This window comes from Eublepharis macularius, chromosome 16 (genome assembly GCF_028583425.1).
Source record: "Eublepharis macularius isolate TG4126 chromosome 16, MPM_Emac_v1.0, whole genome shotgun sequence".
Taxonomy (NCBI): Eukaryota; Metazoa; Chordata; class Lepidosauria; order Squamata; family Eublepharidae; genus Eublepharis; species Eublepharis macularius.
The window spans coordinates 11284880-11300677 of NC_072805.1; the positions used below are offsets into that span (position 1 = coordinate 11284880).

The 15798-nt window shown below is 45.7% G+C and overlaps 1 protein-coding gene across 1 annotated transcript in view; it reads right to left on the reverse strand.

Moving 5' to 3' along the window:
• The window catches only part of VWF (von Willebrand factor), a 214944-nt gene that overhangs the window by 150691 nt on the left and 48455 nt on the right, over positions 1-15798 (reverse strand). Inside the window, exons 14-15 of the mRNA XM_055000628.1 lie at positions 3139-3334; positions 1852-2067 (exon numbers count right to left, since the gene is read on the reverse strand). Coding sequence (XP_054856603.1) covers positions 1852-2067; positions 3139-3334 — 412 coding nt within the window. The remainder of the gene's footprint in view (positions 1-1851; positions 2068-3138; positions 3335-15798) is intronic.

Genomic DNA, 15798 nt, shown 5'->3' on the forward strand with positions numbered 1-15798 from the left:
TACGTACTATCTGTTGTTTTAAATATGTGTTCCTATGAGCTACCTGGGCTTCATGTTGTCTAATGTCAGCCCGAGAATTGCTTATGTTCTGTTTCAACATTTCTTCAACTCTGTATTGGATTCCTGCTAATGCTATGTCTTCGTAAACTTGTATTGATTTATCCTATGGCATTGTTCATCGAAATGTCCTTGATATTGACTGTACTAATCTCACACTGTGTAATCCGCCTTGAGTCTCAGTGAGAAAGGCGGACTAAAAATGACATAAATAAAATAAAAATAAATAAATAAAATCATGTTCAACTTTGTAAGCCTCCTCTAGCATGTTCTCTGGAGAGGGAGCATAAACAATTTCTACAACAAACAAACATTCCCATTTTGCACAGAGCGCTCAAGAAGGTCAGAGGTACCTTCTAGCCAGCACATCTTACCCCTTCCAGGAGAGGGAGACCCACTGAAGATGCCAAATCCAAAGGCCCAGGCCTTTTTTTTAGCTGGAACGTGGTGGAACGGAGTTCCGGAGCCTCTTGAAAATGGTCACATGGCTGGTGGCCCCGCCCCCTGATCTCCAGACAGAGGGGAGTTGAGATTGCCCTCTGTCTGGAGATGAGGGGGCGGGGCCACCAGCCGTGTGTCCATTTTCTCCAAGGGCAACCCACTGAGTTCCACCACCACTTTTCCCAGAAAAAAAGCCCTGCAAAGGCCTACCAATCTTCACAGCTAAGGTTGCCAGGCCTTCCAGTATGGTAGGAGGCCTCTCACAGATTATCACTGCTGGCAACTCAGAAGTGACAATGGGTAACTCTAGGAATCGCCATTGTACTTGGAAGTGATGTAGTGATATCAGTGATGTTGACCACATCACACACACCCTGTGTCTCCACCCTCTAACCCCCCCTGTCCGTAGCCAAACCTGCATCCTTGGGAAAGCTGGAGCCCTCCTTCCATGCCAGCTATCATTTTAGGATAAATTTTAACACTATGTTTACATTGCAAATTTTCTTCATAGCAAGCTATGAAAACCAAAGACACTTGAGTAGACACTAGGGATCCCATTCCTCCGAAGGGGGCGAGGGATCTCTCACTTTCACCCTCGGCCCCCCAACTCCACTTACCTGGCTGGCAGGGGAGGAAGGCACAGGAATGGGCTTCCCGGGCAAGCGCCCAGGACAGCACAACAACATCACGGATGTCATCACACTGCCCCAAGAGCACTCCCGTGCTTTGCCGCAGGCTGGTTTGGGCCCCAAATGGGCCAAATTGTGCCCGTTTGAGGCCCAAATACTCCTGCTGTGAAATGCGCAGACACTGCCTGCGCAGTGATGTGACTGGCAGTGACGTCACTGGAAATGCCATCATCGTGCTGCCGCAGGACAGCGCACACTGCACCAATAAAATATGAAGATGGGAAGGAGGAGGTAAGGGCCAGTTCTTCCCCCCCTCCCACTGGCAGAGTAAGGGGACCTGGCAACCGTAGCAGATACACACAGGGCTTTTTTTCAGCAGGAACACGGTGGAACAGAGTTCCTGCACCTCTTGAAAATGGTCACATGGCCCCTGATCTCCAGACAGACAGGAGTTGAGATTGCCCTCCAGGCCGCTCGGTGGCAAGGAGGGCAATCGCAACTCCCCTCTGTCTGGAGATCAGGGGGGCGGGGCCACCAGCCATGTGACCATCTTCTCCGAGGGCAACCCACTGAGTTCCACCACCTCTTTTCCCAGAAAAAAAGCCCTGAATACACACATTGAACACAGATGCCCAGGGTCACAGGGCAGGCAAGCTAAGGCACTAATTAAGCCCTCACATATCAACGGGCTTCTCAAGAACACCTTTCAGTAGCGCTTACATACCACAGAAGTCCGGCTGCCTCCAATCGATGAGGACACCTTTGCGAGCACATGCCACAGCGTAGGCTGAGAGAGCAGCACACAAACAGTCTTTGCCATCAGAACAGGAGCAGACATCGTAGCGGCAATTCTTGAAATATGGAGAAGGACTGACTTCGTGGTGGCAAGGTTCAAACAATGCTGACACCAAAACCGAGCACGAGCTCTCAGCATACTTGGCTGAAAGGAAGGAAGTTTGCAATGCAGTATTAGCAGTACTGTACCAGCAGTCATAGGGACAGACTTAATCAAAAAGACAAAGACTCTTCTTACACCGTAGGGGCTGTTGTATTGGCATTAGCTTGATAATATTGAGCGGCTATAAATCTGGACTACAAGTTGGAAAGTCCCTCATTCATATCTTTAGCCATTAATTCACTCTAAAAGGCCTTAAGCAAACCATAGGTTGGATCCAACCAGTTTTTTCCCGGCTGGCAAAGAAGGAAGGAAGGGCCCCCTTTAAGGCTGACAATATTCAGGTGGGGCATGGAGCTCTCCTGGAATTACAGCTGCTCTACGTACTACAAAGATCAGTTACCCTAGAGCAGGGCTTTTTTTCAGCGGGAACACAGGGGAACGGAGTTCCGGCACCTCCTGAAAATGGTCACATGGCTGGTGGCCCCACCCCCTAATCTCCAGACAGAGGGGAGTTGAGATTGCCCTCCGGCGGCGCAGAGGGCAATCTCAACTCCCCTCTGTCTGGAGATCAAGGGGTGGAGCCACCGGCCATGTGACCATTTTCTCCTAGGGCAACCCACTGGGTTCCACAACCTCTTTTCCCAGAAAAAAACCCCTACTTTTCTCCAATGGAAGGAGCTTTCCTCTGATGCCATCCTTGCACCAGAGGAAGGGTGCCTTCTGCCCGAGGAAAGCAAGCCAACTAGCATAATGGATCCACAGGATCTGACCCTTTTAGTGCAATTCTAAAAAGAGTTACTCCAGTCTAAGCCCATTGGCTTCAATGGGCTTAGATTGGAGTAACTCTTCTTAGGATTGCACTGTTTGTGTTCAAATGGACTGAACACCAAAGTTAACAATAAGAATGAAAGGTACAGGAGTGCACTCTGATCATTGCAATGTTAATGTACATTGTGACCCCTATCATTCTTGGTTTATGTAGCACTTAGGGGAGGCTCAGTGCTTTGTAATATGAGTTCATGTCAGAGTCAATAACAGGCGTTATTTGATTATCATTGTTATACTGATGAAAGATAAATCTGCGGCTTTCATCACAGCCTCAAGCGCCAGTACCTAAGCGAGGGGTGAGACTGCAAGAATCGCTCTCTTGTTTCTGCACATCTTGACAATCTCCCTTGAGCTTCCAGGAATTTCCAAAATCTTCCACAAGTGTTTCCACAAGGCCAGAAGGTGTGAGAAAGTCATCTCCTTGATTGCCGTTATAATTACCACACAGGCCGCAGGTTCGTTCCGTGTATTCTGAGGATAACTGACAAGACAGAAAAGTTAATTTTGATTTTTTTCAATATTTACTAGCAGCAGCAGCATTCTGCATTATTCGTTTGGAGTCGTGGATGACCAAAATGATATACAATATTCCTGATGTAGCCAACCTACACATTTAAGTAAAAGAATACTCTCATTCATTCACCTGTGGAGACCTCGCAGCTATGTCTACCTAATCCCGAGTAGACTGTATTTCTAAAAATACTACCTAGCAGGTTCCATAGATGTGCCTACCAATTTCCCTGCGCAAAATCCTGCAGTATAGTGAGCCCTGAGGAATGACGTGGAAGGGGTCTACCGTCTGCAGTGGGAAAGGGGAATTGTGCACGGATTCTGACTCCTCTGCATACATCTTTTCATCTGAAGCGCAGAGGTGCTTCCTCTTACCCTCCCGCTCTGCCAGTGCGCTGGATGATACCCTCACACCACCTTCCCATCCGCAGGCTCAGGAAGTAACACTCTTCCTGGCAGCCGTGAAGGGAGTATCCATAGAAACCCCGTCACCTCCCAGGCCCTAGTCCACTGGCCCGTGGAGAGAGGGGAAGATGCCATTGCCACCACCACCCACTGTCAGCCAGCAGGCCTTGGGCTGCTCGCAGGGCTTGTTGAAGAGCTGGCTGGGCCCAGCTAAAAGCAGAGCCTGGCATGGAAAGGAAGGAGGAGAACACACTGCCACTGCTTGCTGGCAGCCAGCAGGGCTCGGGCCGCTTGCAGGGCTTCTGAAGAGCTGGCTGGGCCCAGCTAAAAGTGAAGCCTGGCACAGAATGGGGGAGGGGAACATGCTGTTGCCACCGCCGCTGCTCGTTGGCAGGGCTCTAGTTGTTTGCGGGGCCTGCTGAAGAGCCAGCTGTGTCTGGTTAAAAGGGGACCTGGCACTGAAAGGAAAGGGGCCCTGGTGGCAGTGCCATGGTTGGCCCAGCCTGCCTTGCCAGGTCTCCCCTGCCTTCCATGGCCTTTGGGGACTACCCATTTGTTTGCCTTGTCCCCCACCAAGAAGAGCTGTGCCCCACAGTCCCTGCTTTGAGCTGTTTGCACCAGGGCTCCTATTTTTAGCTTGCGTTGCCTAAATTCCCACCAACCTGTGCAGTATATACAATTATACATGCATAACATACTTCCATTGCATTAGACTATTATGGTTCCTATAATTCAGAGTGTCAGCTCTGTTTCTCAAAAGATATACACCCTGAAAATCTTGTTGGTCTCCCAGGTGCCACTGACAGGACTCAGTTATAAAAGAAAAACCCTGTTGATATTTAGATTATCTTATTTTTTTAAAAAAATATTGACTACATTTTCTATACTATACTGTACAGCAAGATTTTTTCGGTAACACAGCTAGTTATAAAAAGCTCCTCTTAAAAACATACATGATTACAATCTGTCAAATAAAATCATTCATTGCAGAGTTTAAAAAGAGAGCTAAATTGTATTTCCAACCTAAACAAAATTCTGCCATTTAAAAGAATTTTTAAAAGCCAGTGGACGGGCTTTGGTTAACGGAATACAGCCGTTACCATGTCCCTGACAGTATAACTAGCCAAACAGATGGATCTTGGAACAAGGCCTTCCTTCAAGATCTAAGAGAATAATGAGACTTCCGGTTTGGGATTCATGGAGGTCTGAAGCAGCTCCATTCGCGGAGCTGACCGGACTGCCGTTTTAAGCGGCCGGCGGGGGAAATTTAGCCCGCGGCCAAGTGCTCTCAGGCGGAGAGCAGGCAAAGAACGCTCAAGACCCTAGGGTGTGCTAGATCTCGGACGAGGGGGGGCTCTGCGCAACGGGTCCCCTCCCGATCCTTGAGGTCCCACCCTGTGACAGGTCGGCTACGATCTCTGCGGCAGTTCTGGGGCCAATTCGGCTGGCATAAGACCTACATACCCAAGCTTCGATTGGGGAAAGAAGTGGAGAGGAGAAGTTATAATCGAAACAGCGATTACAGCCCGAGAAAAGTGAAGGAGAAGGTAAAGATCACTATCTTTTGATACGGGACAGATTGATAAAAGCAGAGAGGAAGAAAAGTAGATTTTCAAACTGCAACAGGCTAATAATAAGGAGGGGAAGACTCGGCAAGAGTTGTACTTGAAAAGAGACTAAGTTTTAAGAAGTTATTAAAGAAATTGGACTATTGTTTTGAATACTTGCGGTTATGGAGCTGTGAGAAAAAGATACCATCGCGAGACCTACTGTGGGAAGTCGGGAGACAGGAAGTACGTAATAACAATAGAGTTGCTGGAGAGAAGCGGCCCTTGCCGGAGGGCAGGAAGAAGGGAATCGCCATCTTTGAAAGGGGAAGGGTCGCGGCTTCAGCGGAAAAGGAAGTAAGCCATCTTGGATTACAAAATCATAGAGGAACCATAGAGAAAAGACGCCCGACATTTTGGACTCTTTAAAAATTAATTTTTGCAAAGACCGGGACATTTGAAATAAAAAGATACTTAAATTTTACGCCACGGAGTTAAGGAAGAGAGCGGACTCGTGGGAGCGAGCCAAAGCAAGCCCCACGATGTCAAAAAAAGAGTGGCAATCGGCAATAGAAAACCTGGACAAAAAACTTTTAGATGTGATTAAAGAACTTAAGGACACGAAATTGGAGCTTATTAAAGAGGTTAAAGAGGTCAAACAGACAGTAAAATCGGAGCTGTCAGAAGTGAAAAAAGGTATGGAAACAATACAAAGTGAACTACAAGGAACGCAGCAGAGAGTTAAAACAGTAGAAGACGCGATGGAGAACTTAGCAGACACGCAACAAACAGAGATGAGACTGATGAGGGGAAGAATGTCGGTTGCAGAAACTAAACACATGGAGAAGCAGCTACGGTTTCGTGGATTGCCAGAAGTGGAAGGAAAGTCAGCGCAAGAACAGATGACTGAGGTGTTAGCTGAATACCTGGGGAAGGAGGAGGAGGAAGTTGTGGCTATCCTAGATGTGGCATACCGTGTGAATTCGAGAATTGCAACCCAGAGGAAACTACCAAGAGACGTGATTGTGCAGCTTACGACACGAAATATGAATGAGGACAGTGATAAATGCTATTGAATACTATGATAAGCGTTGTGATAAGGAGGTTGGTTTCTTCTTTGTTGATGCTGAAAAGGCGTTTGATAATTTAAACTGGGACTTTATGTTTGCCACTATGGAAAAGCTACAAATGGGAGAAAGATTCATTAGAGCAATTAAGGAAATTTACAGAGACCAGAATGCAGCAATTGTGGTGAATGATGAAGTGACTAAGAAATTAGCTATAAGTAAAGGAACAAGACAAGGTTGCCCGCTGTCTCCGCTGTTGTTCATTTTGGTATTGGAGATCCTGATGATACAAATACGACAAGATGAAGAAATCCGTGGAATAAAAATAAAGGATTATTCTTATAAGGTCAGAGCATTTGCGGATGACATAATGTTAATTGTAGAAGACCCAATGGAGAACATGCCAAAAGTGATAGAGAAGATTAAGGAGTTTGGGGACCTGGCAGGTTTTTATATCAATAAAAAGAAATCAAAGGTATTATGCAAAAACATGACTAAGCAAAAACAACAATCGCTAATGGAAATAACGGAATGTGAAGTAACAAATAAGGTGAAATATTTGGGAATTGAACTGACTGCAAAGAACATAGACTTATTTAAAAATAACTATGAAAAACTATGGACTCAGATAGAGAGAGATCTGATCAAATGGAACAGACTGAATTTGTCATGGTTGGGAAGGATTGCAGCAGTGAAGATGAATGTGTTACCAAGAGTAATGTTTTTGCTACAGACAATACCAATCATCAGAGACTCTAAGCAATTCGAAAAATGGCAGAGGAAAATATCAGACTTTGTATGGGCAGGCAAGAAGCCTCGAGTGAAAATGAAAGTTTTACAAGATGCAAAAGAAAGAGGCGGAATGCAACTGCCCAATCTAAGACTTTACCATGACGCAATTTGTCTAGTATGGTTGAAAGAGTGGATGACGTTAAAGAATAAGAAACTACTAGCTCTAGAGGGATATAAAAAAACTTTTGGATGGCACGCATACCTATGGCATGATAAAGTAAAGGCGAACTCGATGTTCCTGCATCATTATATACGGAGAAGTTTATATATAATCTGGAAGAAGTACAGAATCTATTTACAAGAAGGAACCCCTTTGTGGGTAGTTCCATATGAGGTGATAGACCCGCGAGCTGTTGATAATGAGCAACAATGTTTAACTTACAAAGAAATAACTAGAATTGAAGCATCTAAACTCAGAATAAAGACTCAGGAGGAACTATCACCTTACTACGATTGGTTCCAGTACAGACAGATTAGAGATTTATATAACTCGGACTCTGTAAAGGGAGGTATACGAATAGAGAATTCGGAACTAGAGCAGACCCTTTTTAAAGAGGATAAGAAAAGAATATCCAAGGTGTACCAAGTACTGTTGAAATGGTATACTGAGGATGAAATAGTTAAAGTACAAATGGTGAAATGGGCCATAAACTTCAATAAAGAAATAACAATGGAGGCATGGGAATACTTGTGGAAGACTACAATGAAGATAACGACATGCACCAGCATTAAAGAGAACATTTATAAAATGATTTATCGTTGGTACATGACACCAAAGAAGATTGCGCTAGGGAATTTGAATACTTCTAATAAATGCTGGAAATGCAGGAAGCACGAGGGCTCCCTCTATCATATGTGGTGGACGTGTGAGGTAGCTAGGCAGTACTGGGGGGAAATAATAAGAGAAATGAGTGAGATTTTACAATTTCAGGTAAATAAGAACCCAGAACTCCTGCTACTAAACCTGGGAATGGAGGGAATTCCAGCCCATCATAGGACGTTGATATTTTACATGACGGCTGCAGCTAGACTTTTGTATGCGCAAAAATGGAAAGTACAAGAAGTGCCAACTATTGAAGATTGGATTTACAAATTGCTGTATATGGCAGAAATGGATAAAATGACAAGAAAACTGAGAAATCTGGACCCAGGACAGTTCAACACAGATTGGGAGAAGCTGAAACAATATTTGGAGAAGAAATGGGAGGTGGGAGGAGAACTGTGGCAGTTTGAGAACTATTGAAGTATAATAAAGTGCAGAGGGGGGTGACTTTACCGGGGGGGGAGAAGAGGTAAAAATGAACTTCTAAGCAGCTATGTTATTAGATTGATATATATAGAATAATAAATAGAATATTGATAGAATATAATTAATCATAAAGGTTAACTATAAGGATTGACTAACTAATAATATTTTCTTTCTGATTTTGTATAATATATCAAACGGAATATGTTTATATGAAGGTATATATGAGTCAAATTGATTGATATCATATATAGATCTATGATTGAAGGGAATAGAGATATCAATGTAAACAAATATAACTAAAACAGAAAGAAGAAGATAGAATGAATAATATATAGAGTATAAGTTAAGTTGGTTGATTTATATGATTGTATGGCTTATATAGTTTACATAGTTTACGTTATACAGAAATATTTGAAAACGGAATTATGGGATAAATTGTTTATCCATTATGGGTACAGAGCATTAAAAATAGTTAAAGAAGTATTGCTTAGAATAAAAGGAGAATAGACATTTGATTAGATAGAGGAATATATAAAGAGTAAGGGAAAAGGGACAAAGGGTTGGAAAACTGTTGGAAGTCAACAAAAAAGGGGGGGAAAGGGAGGGGGTTAGAAATTGGGAAATGGGAAAATTGACTGTGATGTGTAAATATATGATCCTAACCCAATAAAAAATTTTTCAAAAAAAAAAAAGATCTAAGAGAATAATGTGTGTTCTTAAAGATACGCTTGACCTGAACTGTTTAGAGTTGAATAGATCATATCCAGCATCTTTACAGTGCAATCCTATGCAGAGTCTAGTCTACATGAGCCCATTGATTTCAGCAGAATACTCTGTGTAAGACTGCACTATTAGTCATACCCAAGAGGCCAAAGACAGGAGGGCAGGTGTTACACATACGTCATGTCTGCCTAGGCAGTTTTTACTAGCCAGTCCAAATTTGGCACCATCCAAACTTTTGCATTGGAGAGAATTCTGGGTTTTGTATTCTTTCCCCTGTTCTGGTGAGTTGCGTTTCTCCACAAAATTAAACTGATCACTATAATTGGATTGAGAAGAAGGCCATTTGCACACTACTTACCAGCCACGGAACATTGCGCCAAGCTCCCAGAACAACAGCGTCTTTCCAGCACAATTTCACGCGAGAACGGCGAAATCGCACCAGGAAGATGCTGTCGTTCCGGGAGCTTGGCGCGATGTTCCCTGGCCAGTAAGCAGTGTGAAAATGGCCGAAATGTACTCAGGGATGACTCCCCCTACCTCCCCAGTCAGCTTGTGGCTTGGCCTTCTTGTTTGACTCCTCTGTAGGTATTTGCTGTTCAAATGTTAGCTTTCTGGTTGAAGAAAACCTGCTGTTTCTGTCATTCCGTGGTTTGGAGTGGGAAGATTGGTGGCAAGAATGGGCTAGTTTAAACTAAAGGAGTATCATGTGTTTAGGCCATTTTGCTATCTCTTATGCCATCAAGGTCAATGTTCAGAGGAAAATGCAGGCATTTTAGAATACTTTTTTCAAAGGAGGCGCGATTAAAACTTTAATGGAAATCATTGTTTTAGCTCACAAATTAGATTTTTGGCTCACAACAATGTACAGCTTAGAGGGAACATTGGTCTGGATCCAACTGATAATGTACAGTGCTACATAGTTAAACTTTTATATGCCTACTAAGTTTTTGTGTTTAAAGTTGGGATAGGTCTATCATGGATAGGCTTGCCAGCCTCCAAGTGAAAGCTGGAGATCTCCCGGAATTACAACTGATCTCCAGGCAACAGAGATCAATTCCCCTGGAGAAAATGGCTGCTTTGAAGAGTAAACTCTATGGAATTATACCTCACTGAGGCCCCTCCCCTCCCCAAACCCCACCCTCTTCAGGCTCCACCCCCAAATCTCCAGGAATTTCCCAACCTGGACCTGGCAACCCTAACCATGGAGGATATATTTATCAGTAGCTACTAGTCATGGTGACTAAAGGGAAACTTCACATTCAGAAACAGTAAACCTCTGAATGCCAGTGCCAGGAGGCAACATCAAGAGGAAGGCCTCGGTGTCTGTGCCCTGTTGTTGGGCCACCAGAGTAACCGACTGGCCTCTGTGTGAGACAGGATGCTGAACTACTTGGTCTCAGTGCCATCTTAACCCACGGCCAGGGCCCTCAGGCTTTCAGGTATTTGGGGTCCCCTCCGGCACTTCAGTCTTTCACCCCACTACAGCTGATTGCCTGGCCCTGGCACAGTAGGTACTAGACCGCAGTACATAGCCCTGTATCCATTTCGAGGGGCTCCTGAAGAATTCTATTCACAATATTTTTAATATTTTTATTGCGCGAGCAGAACTCTTAAGGAAAGCACATTTGGGGGGTATAATTGTTCAGTACTGTAATATTTTGAAGTGAGTCAAATTTTTTATTATTTATTTATAAATATATAACTTATCGATAATTGTTTTAAGAGACAATTTGTTTCACTTCAATAGGGAAGCAATTAATTATCTTATTAATAGAGGTTACATAAGAGAATCAGTCAGTCATTTATTATTGCAGCAAAAGCCAGTAAAACAAAAAAAAAAGTTATAACTTATCTTTTATCGCAGGTTTTGTTTCACTGGCTTTTGCTGCAATAATAAATGACTGACTGATAAGAGAATCAATTAATTGCAATTTACGTGGGGGTGTGCCTCAGCAGAAAAAAACTGACAGGCCCCTACTCCTTGTGGGGGCCCTAGGCTTCGGCCTAGTCAGCCTTATGAATAATACAGCCCTGATTGGACTAATCCTGCAAGGCGCTTCTTGCGTTCCTAAAGGTTCTGTTCAGACTTGGGTTAAATTCTATTGACTAGAGCTGTAACATATTTTTAACATGTAAAGGCCTATGGCCACATGCAATAAATCCGTCTGTCTGTCTAATTCAACGGAGAAGTTTTAGATTCAGGTTCACTTCCTTTCCTGCAAACATATCTTAGTTGAAACAGTTTTGTAGATTAAGTACAGTTGCAAAGAATAAACAGTAAGACTCTTTTTAATTAGGAGCCTATCTAGCCAGAGTTAAGCACTTTTAATCCTGATGATTTTAAGGATAGACTTAGGGAGCGATTCTAAGCAAGTCTACTGAGAAGAACTTACTTCCAGGAAAGTGCTTTTTGGATTGCGGCCTTAAGCCTATGCTTAACAATGCAGTCTTAAACAGATTTACACCTTTCTAAGCCCAACAAAGTACAATGAATTTAGAGCATATAACTCTGTTTAGGATTTCACTGTAAATCTCTCCCACTGAAATATTTATATATCTAATTCTTAACACAGCACCACTTGTGGATACTTAAATTCAGAGACAGGGGCCATGGACAGATCTTTCTACAAACATGAGGAAAGGTTTATAGAAAATCTTAAAAAAACACATTGGGGGGTTAAAACTCCACAAAATTATAGAAGCAGAGCCGTAACTTTAAGAAACAAATGCCATCAGTGACGAAGCTGAAGTTGGTTCCCAGTTCCCAGTTCCTTATTCGCAGATCCTAGTTCCTTATTTGCAAAGCCAAAGAAAAATATTGTGGGGGAATTGAAAAGCTCTGAACCCCAAAATGAAGTTTGGAGGGGCACATATTAGACACCTCCGGATTCAGCAGACTCAGCCCTCTAAGTGGACCGATACTGGGTCATCCTACAAAACCCAGATCTTGAGTTAACAGCTTCAAAATAGGGTGCCCCCAGAACAATTCAATAATAAGAACGGGGTGGCAACTGCAGCAGAAAAAATCTTTGGATCACCCCAAATCACACAGCCCTGAACTCCAGAGACTGTCCCCTACAAGAGGACATGTGCCGGTTCTGATCCAGTCTCTATTTTTGGAGCAGAGGCCTACTCTTTCACCTTTCTCCCAGAACCTTCTATCAGACATTGCTGTGAATAAGGAAATAGGAGAATAAAAGCCCTCTAGGCCTCAAAACAATCTTTGGATCACCCCAAATCACACAGACCCGAACTCCAGAGACTGCCCTCTGCAAGAGGACATGTGCTGGTTCTGATCCAGTCTCTACTTCTTGAGCTGAGGCCTCCTATTTCACCTTTCTCCCAGAACCTTGCATTAGACATAGCTGTGAATAAGGAACTGGGATATATAAAAGGCCTCTGCACCCCCAAATAATCTTTGGATCACTCCAAATACATAGCACTGAACTCCAGAGACTGTCCCCTACAAGAGAATGTGTGCTGGTTCTGATCCAGTCTCTACTTCTGGAGCTGAGGCCTCCTAGTTCACCTTTCCCCCAGAACCTTGCATTAGACATTGCTGTGAATAAGGAACTGGGATATATAAGAGGCCTCTGCACCCCCAAATAATCTTTGGATCACCCCAAATCAAACAGACCTGAGTTCCAGAGATTGTCCCCCACAACAGGACGTGTGCTGGTGCTGATCCACTCTCTGGTTCCGGAGCTGAGGCCTCCTATTTGGCCTGCCTCCCAGAACCTTCTATCAGGCATTGCCATGAATAAGGAACTGGAGAAAACAAAGGCCCTCTTTGCCCAAAAACAATCTTTGGATCACCCCAACTCACACAGCTCCGCACTCCAGAGACTGCCCTACAAGATAGCATGTGGTATTGCTGATCTAAACATCGGTTCCGGTGCTATGACTTCCTATTTGGGCTGCATCCCTGTAGCTCATATTGGGAACAGCTTCTGTCTGAAAACAGTCCTGGTCTTCTTGGACCTCCACACATTTGGAGCCTGGGCTAGAGTGTTAACATCCATTTGAGTGCCTGATTATAAGTGGTCACGTTTGCCCTCATGATGTTAAGAAGACTTATGAATATGGCAATATCATAAGCCCCTCTTACGTGTTTAAAACACCGGAGACAACCATTAAGCCATTGTTTATGAGCAGAAGGTGCAGTTCTGCCTCAGCGCATGTTTTGGGGCTCAGAGGGCTTTTATTTTCCTCAGTTCCTAATGCGCAGCAATGTATAATAGAATGTTCTGGGAGGCAGGGCTGGATCGAGGGGGGCAGGGGGGGTAGCCTGCCCCTGGCGCTGCCAAAGAGGAGGCATCAGGCACAGCTGCCAGCCACCAGGAGCATGCCACGGCTTGACACGCAGGAGGCTGAGCGCAGGGTTGGGAGGCCCTTGCCTGCCCCGTCGATGGGGTGGCTGGCTTGCCACGTGCGCAGAACATCCCAGCCCTGCGCTCATCCACTCGCACGGCAAGCCGGCCACCCCAGCACATGCCTGCGCCGTCCCCCGCCCCCACCAGCTCCGCGGTGCACCGTGCGCTGGGGCGGCCAACTTGCCATGCGGGCAGCACGGGGCAGGTGAACCGGGCCAAGGGCTTCCTAGCTGTGTGCTCAGCCGCCCGCACAGCAAGCCGGCCGCCTCAGCGCCCAGTGCGCCATGGAGCTGGTGGGGTCAGAGCATGCATGCACTGGGGCAGCTGGCTTGCCATGGGAGTGGCTGAGTGCAGGGCTGGGAGGTCCTGCGCACATGGGAAGCCAACCGCCCCAGCACACGCCCGCACTGCCGCTGCCAACTCCATGGCGCACCGGATGCTGGGGCGGCTGGCTTGCCACGTGGGTGGCATGCTTCCTGCCCCTGCGTGATGAAATCATGGAAGTGATGTTGTCACGCAGCGCTGGAAGCACGCGTGTACTGCGCGCGCACACACATGACCAGACAAGGGTAGCACCGGGGACCAGCAACCCTAGATCCAGCCCTACTGGGAGGCGGTCCAAATAGGAGGCCCCTGCTCCAGAAGTAGAGACTGGATCAGAACCAGCACATGTCCTCTTGCAGAGGGCAGTCTCTGGAGTTCGGGTCTGTGTGATTTGGGGTGATCCAAAGATTGTTTTGAGGCCTAGAGGGCTTTTATTCTCCTATTTCCTTATTCGCAGCAATGTCTGATAGAAGGTTCTGGGAGAAAGGTGAAATAGGAGGCCTCAGCTCCAGAAATAGAGACTGGATCAGAACCAGCACATGTCCTCTTGTAGGGGACAGTCTCTGGAGTTTGGGTCTGTGTGATTTTGTGCGATCCAAATATTATTTTGGGGTTCAGAGGCCTCTTATGTTTCCCAGTTCCTTATTCACAGCAATGTCTAATGCAAGGTTCTGGGAGAAAGGTGAAATAGGAGGCCTCAGCTCCAGAAGTAGAGACTGGATCAGAACCAGCACATGTCTTCTTGTAGGGGACAGTCTCTGGAGTTCAGGGCTGTGTGACTTGGGGTGATCCAAAGATTTTTGGGGGGTGCGGAGGTCTTTTATGTTTCCTAGTTCCTTATTCACAGCAATGTCTGATAGAAGGTTCTGGGAGAAAGGTGAAATAGGAGGTCTCAGATCCAGAAGTAGAGACTGGATCGGAACCAGCACATGGCCTCTTGTAATGGACAGTTTCTGGAGTTCAAGGCTGTGTGACTTGGGGTGATGCAATTTTTTTTCCTGCTGCAGCTGCCGCCCCCTTTCTTCTTATTGAATTGTTCTGGGGCACCCTATTTTGAAGCTGTTAACTCAAGATCTGGGTTTTGTAGGATAACCCAGTATCGGTCCACTTAGAGGGCCAAGTCTGCTGAATCCGGAGGTGTATAATATGTGCCCCTCCAAACTTCATTTTGGGGTTCAGAGCTTTTCAATTCCCCCACAATATTTTTCTTTGGCTTTGCAAATAAGGAACTAGGATCTGCGAATAAGGAACTGGGAACTGGGAACCAACTTCAGCTTCGTCCCTCAGTGGCCATTGCTAGACAACCATTATAGTATTGTCAGTAGAGTCACCAGGTCCATCTGTCCTCCCGCAGGGGAGGTCAGGACCTGGCACTTTTTGCAGTTCCGTTTTCAGTCTTTGTGCATGTGCGCAGTGTGCACATGTTCCGGCGGTGGCGTGATGACATCACTTCCAGAAGTGACGTCAACACGCTGGGGTGCTCCCATGCTCCGCATGGCTCCAATTCAGCTGGTTTGGGAGCCACAGGGAGGCTCCCGCGGCTGGCACAACAACATCACTTACTGAAGTGACGTTGCCACGCTGGGTGGGAGCGTGCACACAGCCTGCCGGTGGCGGGCAAGCTCCAGGAGTTTGCCCCCTCCTGCCAATCGCTGGGTGATCAGCGGACAAGGGGGCAAATCCCTGGGAGTTTGCCCACCACTGGCAGGCACCTGGAAACCCTAATTGTCAGCATTCAAGCCTTGATTTGATGTTGCAAGCCAGTTTGGTGTAGTGGTTAAGAGCACGGGACTCTAATCTGGAGAACCAGGTTTGATTCTCCACTCCACTTGAAGCCAGCTGGGTGACCTTGGGGCAGTCACAGCTCTCTCAGAGCTCTCTCAGTCCCACCCACCTCAGAGGGTGATTATTGTTGTGAGGATGATAATAGCATACTTTGTAAACTGCTCGGAGTG